General features: G+C 51.8%; 5 protein-coding genes across 5 annotated transcripts; 2 read left to right on the plus strand and 3 right to left on the minus strand.

Moving 5' to 3' along the window:
* Positions 1–73: 73 nt before the first annotated feature.
* FIBRA_04636 (uncharacterized protein) lies at positions 74–853 on the minus strand (the record flags this gene model as incomplete). The annotated part of the gene is made up of 2 exons (XM_012326427.1): positions 74–559; positions 620–853. The coding sequence occupies 2 exons, from the start codon at positions 851–853 to the stop codon at positions 74–76; spliced, it is 720 nt and encodes a 239-aa protein (XP_012181817.1).
* Positions 854–1,884: 1,031 nt separating this feature from the next.
* Positions 1,885–4,076, minus strand: FIBRA_04637 (uncharacterized protein; the record flags this gene model as incomplete). Its single annotated transcript, XM_012326428.1, has 9 exons — positions 1,885–2,257; positions 2,316–2,624; positions 2,678–2,935; positions 2,988–3,188; positions 3,247–3,287; positions 3,710–3,806; positions 3,861–3,895; positions 3,950–3,989; positions 4,048–4,076. 9 exons carry the CDS (start codon positions 4,074–4,076, stop codon positions 1,885–1,887), a joined length of 1,383 nt encoding a protein of 460 aa, XP_012181818.1.
* Positions 4,077–4,414: 338 nt separating this feature from the next.
* FIBRA_04638 (uncharacterized protein) lies at positions 4,415–5,287 on the plus strand (the record flags this gene model as incomplete). The annotated part of the gene is made up of 1 exon (XM_012326429.1): positions 4,415–5,287. One exon carries the CDS (start codon positions 4,415–4,417, stop codon positions 5,285–5,287), a length of 873 nt encoding a protein of 290 aa, XP_012181819.1.
* Positions 5,288–5,548: 261 nt separating this feature from the next.
* FIBRA_04639 (uncharacterized protein) lies at positions 5,549–5,829 on the plus strand (the record flags this gene model as incomplete). The annotated part of the gene is made up of 3 exons (XM_012326430.1): positions 5,549–5,572; positions 5,629–5,754; positions 5,806–5,829. The coding sequence occupies 3 exons, from the start codon at positions 5,549–5,551 to the stop codon at positions 5,827–5,829; spliced, it is 174 nt and encodes a 57-aa protein (XP_012181820.1).
* A 506-nt stretch (positions 5,830–6,335) lies between these two features.
* Positions 6,336–9,516, minus strand: FIBRA_04640 (uncharacterized protein; the record flags this gene model as incomplete). The annotated part of the gene is made up of 6 exons (XM_012326431.1): positions 6,336–6,750; positions 6,809–7,585; positions 7,638–7,825; positions 7,874–7,974; positions 8,023–9,069; positions 9,123–9,516. 6 exons carry the CDS (start codon positions 9,514–9,516, stop codon positions 6,336–6,338), a joined length of 2,922 nt encoding a protein of 973 aa, XP_012181821.1.
* Between the last annotated feature and the right edge of the window lie 66 nt (positions 9,517–9,582).

Raw genomic sequence — 9,582 nt, forward strand, 5'->3', positions numbered from 1 at the left:
GCGGCAAAGCAAGAGATAGCAATTAGATGTGCGCGGGTGGGTTAGAGGGGGACACGGCATTAGATGATAGATATTAGCTGTACCCCACGGAGGGGGCGCGCGATGGTACGGGATGTGTGGGTAAGACCTGCCGGCGAGGTGGGGGATCGCTCCGGGCATCGGAAACGAGCACAAGAGTGTAATCATCGTCACTGTCATCCGACATATCGGAACTCTGGTGGTTGACCAGAAATGGGGGCTTCAGTTTCGCCCAAGTCCACGCGCGCCAGCTGTCGAGCAGCGAGGGCGGAAGATCGCGTGGGAGGCGTCGACGTGTGCGTAGAAGATATTCCTCAAAGGTGGGGCCGGGATCTCGGAGGAGAACAGAGGGAACAGCGGAGGGAAGGTCTTCACAGGACGAAAGCGGAGAGGGGATATCCCCATTCGAGGCCAGCCCACGATCCGATGATGGAGGTGGCGTAAGGGGACTTAAGGGACTCGGTGGGGTGCGGGGGCTGGCCGTCCTCCGCCTCCGGGGCGGTGTTCGAGCGAGCTTCACATCGGAGGTGCAAGTCAGTACCTATGTGTACCAGAGCTCATGAGTGTGGCTGGACGGAGTTTGACACGGTGCGCGACCTACGGCGAGATTTGTCTCCTTGAGCTCGAGAACCTCCTTCTCTGATCGCTTAACGCAGCGCGAGCGATGTTTCTGCCAATGTGCGGGATCCCACGCCATCTTTGTAGACAGCTTGATCATCCTCTCGCAGCGAGAACATTGGACAAGCTGGGGGCTATGGATAACGACGATGGGGTCTTGTCGCAGCTTTGCTTCCCTCGCCTTCTCTGCGGGGGTAAATTCGCGCGGCTCGCTCATTCTAAGAATGGGGGATGAGTATCAAGCGGGACAAGCGGACAAGACCAACCACACCCTGCGCAACTGCGGGCAGTCACCGCGCCACGTTCGCTTATTATATTCTCTTCGGCCCGATGTGGCCCCAGCGAAGATATCCACGCCCCGCCGTATCTTGGGCCGCCAAGGGGGCGTCGGTTTCACAAGAGTCCCTAGAAAGAGGAACGCGTTAACGGGGAGACTTGTATCCGAGTCCGGCGCGCCTCACCGCTGAGCGCTAGGAATCAGAGAGGCGGGACCGCGATGCCCCCGCGTTATTTCTGAAACATGACGGGGCCATCAGTACCCTTAGCCGGCGGACGCAGAAGGGAATGGAAGGGGGCGAACCTGTTGTCCCTCTGAGGTGTCCGACGACCCTGCAAGTCCTTGAGTGACCGCGACGCGGAGAACGTGTAAACCGCCCACACCCACCTCTGAATCCTCGTGCCCCGCTGACAATACGAAGTCGAAAAGTCTGCCAGAGAGTTAATGTCAACGTGAGCCAAAACACTTTTAGGCGCGGCCAGATAACACTCACCGCACAGAAAGACTCAAAAAAATCTACAAACGCCTGTACTTGTGCGAAAGAGATTAAAGAGAAGAGGGGAAAAAATCAAGACGAAGACAAGGGACAAGGGACGGTGGAGGCCGGCACAGTCCGCGCCGAGGGAGCGGGCCCTTGGCGCGCGTTTGTCTATCATTGGCTATCAGGTGCCACCTCCCCGTTAATCTTTCCACAGGCCACGCTTCGCGGAAGCAAAAACTTTATACTCTATTAATACGCGCCGACTAAGCAAGAATCGTATCGCACAGAAACAAGCAAGCAAAGCAAGTGAGCAAACAACGACAGGGGACAGGGGCCGGGACGGTGTAAGGGGAAGAAGAAAATTGTCAGGGAGTGTGGGATCACAGCAACGGACTATCCTATATAAATGGGGCGGAGCGAGGAACAAGGGAGCCTACTAGTACCAAGAGAAATGATCGGATATCAGTTTGGGAAAGGAACGTAACACCAATCAACTAGAAGACATCCCTTCCCGAAACCCGCGGACGAACGAACGGAACGGGAGGACGAGCCAGTCGAGGAAACCAGGCGAATCTCCCTCCGGGACTTCATACAATTCCGTGCGCGGGCGAACGACGCGTGTCGTTTCCTCGCCATCGTCCTCACGCCCTCTCTTTTGACTCGCCCGCGAGGGAGAGGAATCTGACCCAATAACAGTCGCGTCTGTCGACGCTGCCGACGCGGGGGGTCTCGCAGGAACGGAATCTATGGTCGGATGTACTGCAGTCGACGTCGACGGTACAGCCTTGGGGGATAGAGGATCCGCCGCATAGGCTTGCAGTGAGGCAAAACTATTGCTGCGTTCAGGAAGTCTGGGAGCGGGTCTGAGGGCGCATCAATCGGCAAGTCAGCATCGGCGCGCAGAAATGCTAACAAACTGACATGGTGCAGGTAGCCTTGTGCTCCTCCCAGAGGGCGAGATCGTAATCAATTTCCCCCCTGACGGACACTTCCAATCGGCACACCGTGCATTCCGCACTTTGATCAGTCAGCTTCTTCACTTGAGGGTCATTGACAAGCTTGAGTTTCCTCTGGGCCATCGCGATGCGATTACTGGGCCGTTCCTTCGAGGCTCTTTCCAGTATCGACGTAGGTTTCTCAGGAGTAGCGACAGAGATATTGTCATCCTCCGTTCCAATTTCAGATTTTGCATCCAGCTTTACTTCTGGTTTGTGTTCTAGGACTTCGGATCTAGGGGGACGTAGTTTAGAGCCAGTAGCAATAATACAAGATGGATGGTTTACTTGACTGATCGACCTCGTTGTTTGCTACATGCTTTACGGTGATTAATCCAATTTTGCATGACATATCTCCGCTTGTGGTTTAGATCAATCCATTCCTGACATCCCATGCAAAACATACGATGGGGCTCCACGTCGCCGGAGAGCTCGTCACTTTGCAAAAATTCCATGCGTTCTGTTTCGGTTTTCCGCACCCTGGTCTTGGAGGATTCGCCAATAGATGAACGGTCATCACCAATGCTATCATCGGGTGATGGTCTCCTAAAAATCACTTTTGTGACCAGACACAAGCGACGAAAGCGAACGGTCGTACTCAGGTGACTTTGGGACATGGTTATGCACAGACGTATCATTCACGCTAGGCGTATCCGATACGTTGTTACCGTTCTCAATGGCGTTTGAAACGACGGAGGATGCGCGTGAATGGCTAGACCGTTTCGCCCTATTTGCTGGCTTGCTGGGGACAGGAGAATTCTCAGAGTGGTTCCGTGAGCGAGGAGAAGGACCCGGTAAGCTGACGAACATGACAAGAGATGTTAATCGTGAATATATTGACTAGGAAAAAGTCTTACACTACTTCGACCTTCTTAGGCTCTTGCTTCTCACTGGCCGCCTAACAGTAGGTTAGCGGACACACAAAAAGCGCAAGATTGATTTTTCCAATGTTGAACGTCACATTCAAATAGAGCTTCATTTGCTTGGACTCATGCATAACACGAGCCCGAGGGAGCATGTCAAAACTCCCCACCGTTAGGTCACTACATCGAACCAAAAGTTGAACGAAGAGGATACACCTCGTCCGTGATGAGCTACCTGCGATAGTGTATCGATACAAAAACACGAAGGATGGGGATACAAGGGCTGCCCGTCGCGCCCTTGTGCCATCTCGCTGAACTGTGGACACAACGCCCATCGGGGGCCCGGGTACGAATATATCAAGTCTGCACCTGTTCACACCAGAGCTGGCCATGCATGGTCACAAATGACCCCACTAGGATACATAACGTCCAGGGTTCAAAGGTGTAAATCACATACCTCGTCCTTTGAATCGTCCTCGTTTGGACTATCCTGAGCCTCCTGAGCCTCCTTTTCTTCAGATTCATCCTCCTGTGCATCATCTCCATCGGAATCTCTTCAGGGGGATGTAAGCATCTTGCGGCATCTGCGACACAGAATTACAACTAACTCAGTATAATCGACGCGAGCGCTTCCTCTCCTTGCCTATGATCAGAGGATGAGAGCTAACTGTAGAATGAATAACGAGGTGTAACTCACTCTACGGCGCGTAGAGTATGTGACTTTAACTGGTTTAGACCTGCGAACGACGGTCAATGCCACGGAAACGATGCCGGATCGTGGATAGCGGTACCAACCGTGATGGGGATGACAGACTATCATCCATGGCGTAGGTATTGAGCTGAGCAACTGTCGCTTGCTCAACGGCGGGGAGGGAAAACGAGGGAATAGCGCGATATCGCAGTAAGGCGGGGTCAGTTACACCGTAAGTGAAGCCTGCCAAGTGAGGAATGCTCGTCCGGCCACACGTGCTGTTTGGCTTCCCACGTGGTATCGAGCGCCTATTGCACCGGGGAGCTTGAAGGTTCAACGAGGTGACGGCCCGTCGATAGTTGCAATGAGTATCGCTGAAATAACCTAACCCAAGGGTATGTGTTTTAGGATCGCAAGGAATACAACGCTTAGTGATATCTAGATCAAAACCTATCATCTAGTGGCTATATCATGACCGACCCCGAGGACCTCCTTTCCGAATCTTTACAGACTCTGTATGACTACTCACCCGTGGCATATTCGTCGGCGGGGTCCTCTTTCACATATACGTACTATGGACCTCTCTTATTACATCCACCTTCGTCCGACATAAGGCCGGGGCCGCCAACTGACCGTTCTCTGACCATTATACTCAAAACCCCAGATACACAACCCGCGAATTGGTCTCTACACGCTTCTTCCGTCTGGATGGCATCAATTTTCGTGGCAGACCATTTACAAGACCTGTTTCTGGACCGTCGTATACGCGCCGCCCGAGACGATAGGCGCACTCTACGCGTATTGGAACTAGGTGCTGGAGCTGGACTGCCTGGCATATTGATCGCGAAATGTTACGACGACATCGAGGTCATATCGAGCGATTATCCGGATGAAAGTCTCATCGAAGCTTTAGAAGATAACATTGTGCAAAATCGTGTCAGCGATCGATGCCGCGCTGTTCCATACGCTTGGGGCACAGATCCTGCTCCCCTCCTGACCACACCAAAGATCCCGGATTCACGCCAGTCGCATGAGTTCGATGTTATAATTGCCGCGGATACATTGTGGAACCCAGACTTGCACTCCATATTTCTGAAGACCCTCTGTATGACGCTGAGGAAATCACTGAATGCTCGAATATATCTTGTCGCCGGCCTTCACACGGGGAGATATGCCATCCAAGCATTTCTCAGGGATATTGTAGATGCTGGGCTTAAGATAGAAGAGCTGTTAGAAAAGGAAGCTAATGGATCTGACCAACGCGACTGGTGTGCCGAGAGGGCGGGAGAGACGGAGCAGGACCGGCGACGCTGGGTTATATGGGTAGTCCTGAGATGGGTCTAGTCGATTCAATTGCTGGAATGTAGTTCAAGTAACATGTAAATGTAAGTATAGTATTATCTGGAGCTACTTTTGTCTTTCGTGACCGCTCTGCATTTACTGCTCTTCACACAGCAAGACAAGGCCGAACTAATAGACCTACCATTTCTGGCCAATAGTGTGGTTTGTAAGCAATCTCGATCACCAAGCCGGCTGCACGCAAGGGCCCACCAAAGCGCCCATTGCTCGTCTACCACCACCACCTGTTTCCCTTTACGATATACCATGGTTTGTAAGAAATGCGAGACTGTACGTGCTATTTTTAATCGGGGCTCAGTGTCGTGCTCATACAACTGTGCGAGTAGAAACTGTCCAAGTTGGCTGCTCCGGATCCATTCACCTCTAGCTCACAGAGTATCAAGGATGGCTCACGCAAAGTCGGGGAGAACAAGCTGCTGTCGAGGCCCGGGAGCTCTAAGAACAGGTTTCAGGTGCGCTTAAATGTTCACAGAGTGGCCCACTGCTCTGACTGACACGGGTAGGCAGCCGTATCAAGGAAAATGTAAAGACTGTAAATCAAGCGTCACGCAAAACAGAGCGAAGTATTGCCATGGTATGTTTCGTATACCGCTTTGTTACTTTCGCGACGTTTCATTCTCATCCGTGTAGGTTGCGCATATAAGCGGGGCGTATGCTCGATTTGTGGCAAGCAAGTCCTAGACACTACTGGCTATGTGATGTCGTCGAAGTAATGTGGCTTGTGTGTACGGTGCTTTCGGTCTGTAACAACGTGTATTCGTCGTGTGTGCCTATCATTATTAGTTTTCCAAATTTTATCAGAATAAATCTCATTAACTGAATGTGTCAATTGCGTGTTAGTTTTGTGTGTACCGCGAGCTTGCAGAATCCATCCAGTTATCCATTACAACAATATATCTATGTGTACAATGTGAATCGAGATTATCCTATGTGTCGATATGCGCATGTGAATGGGTATAGTATACCAATCCTATATCATAGTTCTTAAAAGCGGAATACGGTCCTGAAAGCAACGAAAGCAATGAGAAAGTACCTAAATCTTCGTCTTCGTCCTCTGTTCGTAGATCTCTACATCTATAGTGTTTGTGCTGAGGAACCGGTAGATGTTGACAAGTCTCGTCTGCCCGAAGCGCCTCAGACGGCCAACGGCTTGAGTCTCGCAAGCGTCGTAAATTTCTTGCGAAGGAGCAAGCAAAGGTGAAAGGAAGATCGCATGGCTTGCAGACGTCAGATTGGCTCCACTTGCACTTTCGTCCATAACATTCAGCAATAGGACGCGCTCGCTGCTGTCGTTTTGGAACTTCTCGAGATTTTTACTCTTCTGCGATGCGGAGCCCTTGATCTCTAGGAACTCGATCCTGTTTGCCTCAAGTGCTTCAGCAACCTTCTTCATCAAGTCCGGAAACTGCACAAAGATGAGTACACGCTCATCGCGGGGGATCTTTTTCCTGTTAGAACAAAGTCTATGCATCAGCAACAGCTAAATTCGCAGCAATCTGAACTCACTTAATCAGGTTGATAACTTGCTCGAGCTTGAGGCCGTAGTGTTTACCGCGTCCATCGCGCGCTTCGTCGTCAACACCTAATGTGTCGCCCTTCACAACGTTGAGGACCCGAGCAGCGGCCTTGCACTTTCCAGAGGCAGCATAAACACATTCCTCTTTCTCCGCGCACTCCATGACGCACTTGAGGCAACCCATATGTCCACATGACGAGAGGACAGCAATTTCGCTGATTGGGACCTCGTCCCGCTCGCACACAGGGCATGAAACGACGGGAGGAACGTCCACTTGCCTTTGCAGATCGCGAACAGCAGTGAAGTAGCGCAAAGATCTTACTCGACCAACCAGCTCCTTAGTCAGACGACGAATCTCATGGGTCTGCTCGCGATGATCCCAAATGAGGTCCTTCGTTTTACTGGGCAGGTTTTCGTCCTTAGACTTGCCCTTGCCTCTATCAGATTGACTGGTTCCCGTTTTCGAGGCAGGAACGTTCGCCTTGTCTAGTAGCGCCTGGACTTCCTCCGTAGCATCTTCGTCCCCAACACCTTCACTCCGTGTGACGCGAACGAACTCCCGGAAGAGCGATTCCTCCTGGACCTTGCCAATCTTCTTCTCCATCGCGACAGCCTCGCCAAGACGTTTCAGCAGCTCGACTTTGCAATTCTCGAGCTGCTTCTTGCGCTCGTCGACAATGACCTCGCATGCCTTCATGGCATTCTCCCTGTTTGAAGTATCGAGCTCGAAATGGGAGCATCGTTTCAGAAGCGCTTCTTCGGCGGTGCTAGTGTAGGCATTTAGAGAGATTTTCAGATTTCACAGCATGGTTCACGTACCCGCTCTCACCAAGGGCCTGAGCTACACGTTTCTCCCGATCACTCTCACTTTTCTTTCCACGCTTGACTGTCATGTCCAAAGCCCGAAGATGGTGCTCGAGTTCCAAGTAAATGGCCCTCTCAGCTGCCGGCAGGATGACCTTCTTGATCTCCGTACTCGACGGAATTTCGTCGATCTCGGCGATGTTCTATAAGTGATGTTAGAACCAGCCATGCGCAAAGGTGATTGCACAGACCTGACGGACAAAATGATTCAGGAAAGCTTGCCCAATATCGTGCCGATGGGCATGCCATTCCAAGCTGTGTACCTCACGGAAGGAGTGGAATTTCTCCACGGCTGTGAAAGGGGTCAACGAAATTACTGTTACTGTCTAAGTCAGCTCACCAGTCTGCTCTCGTCTACGCTTCTTGACTTGCACGGACTGACCCTCACCATCATCGTCGACACCGAGATGGAGATCCAGGAACGCAGAAATGGTCTTAAGGGCCGCAAAATCGTGAATAGGCGGAGTGCCAGAAAGAACCCAATGGCGCTCAGCAGTCAAGTTTGTCACCATAGAATGGATTTTGCCGTCAAGATAAGTATATTCATCGACGACCTTGCGAGAAAAGTGGAACATCTCCAGCGGCGGAGCCTGCATTCGAGTCCAGTCCGACTTGACTGCGCCCGATTTCAGCTTCCAAGGATCAGTATCCTCGCGCTTCTTTTGCTTCTTCACAGGTTTCGCGTCTTCGTCATCAGCTTTACGTTTCCTGGAAGTCTTCTTCGGCTTAGCAGAGTCAGTCTCGTCGACGTCCATAATATCGTCGGAAGAAGTAGTTGCTGACTTCCGGGCAGAAACCTTCGCTTTCGTTTTCGCCTTCGCCTTCGCCTTGGGCTTTGGCGCAGCTTTCTTTCTCGGTCGTTCGTCTTCAGACGCCATCGAGACGTCTGCGATAGACTCGGCTTCTGACTCCGTTTCTTCAGCCGGTGATTCCTCATAGTCAGAAGACTTTGAAACCTTTTTGGAGCGCTTCACATAGACGGCCTTCCTGGTGCTACGCTTTGGCTTGGGGTCATCGTCATCAGGCTCGAAATCGTCGTCAGAGTTATTATTGTCCTCTTCATCATCAGAGAGCATGACGGGGCGGCCTTTTGTCAGCCTGCGTGCGGGAGGTCGTGGAGAATCAGAATCGTCTTCCTCCGCCTGAGTAGTCTCAGCCGCCGACGAAGATGCCACACTGGATGAGATAGACAGGCGTCGTTTCTTTGTGACAGGAATGACGACCTCCATGATAACTCCCGACTTCGGGCTGCTTCTAGAGGAAGTGGCGTTGGAGGCTGACTTAGAAGACTTCAACTTCTTTCCTGGCTCGGAAACCTCCGCAGCATCTCGATAGCTCTTGCCTTTGAGGCGCTTCGTAGGGACGAAGAAGTTATCCTCGTCCTCATCTGCATTGCAGTCCAGTGAGCACGTAACATCGAGAGAGTGAACCGAAACATACCAAGCTCTCGGCCAGTCTTGATCTGCTCCAGCACGGCAGCAGGACCATCATCTCGCAACCGATCTACTTGACCACCAAGGGATTCGAGGACAGTCACCAAGCGAGCGTTGAAGTATCGACCATCCCGAATAGGCAGACTGCCAGCACCAGCAAGCGCCTCTAGATTGGCAAGGTAAACGCTGCTATGGAACAAGTTGGAAGCGACGACGACTATATCGGCCTCTTGGACTGCTTCAATGGTCAACGAATTAAGATTGGTCGCTGTTGAAAGCACGACGACCTTAAAGCGGCTTCCAGTGAACTTCTTGACCTCGGAGTTCCATTGTCTAGTCAAGTGAGGAGGGACGATGACAAGCGTCGCTTTTACCGGAATCTTCCCTGGCATTTCATCCATCTTCTCAAACTCCTTCTTCACGCCCTTCGCCGCACAGTCAATAAGGCCGAGAGTGATGGCGGTTTT

This window comes from Fibroporia radiculosa (genome assembly GCF_000313525.1).
Source record: "Fibroporia radiculosa TFFH 294 genomic supercontigs, scaffold3262, whole genome shotgun sequence".
Lineage (NCBI taxonomy): Eukaryota > Fungi > Basidiomycota > Agaricomycetes > Polyporales > Fibroporiaceae > Fibroporia > Fibroporia radiculosa.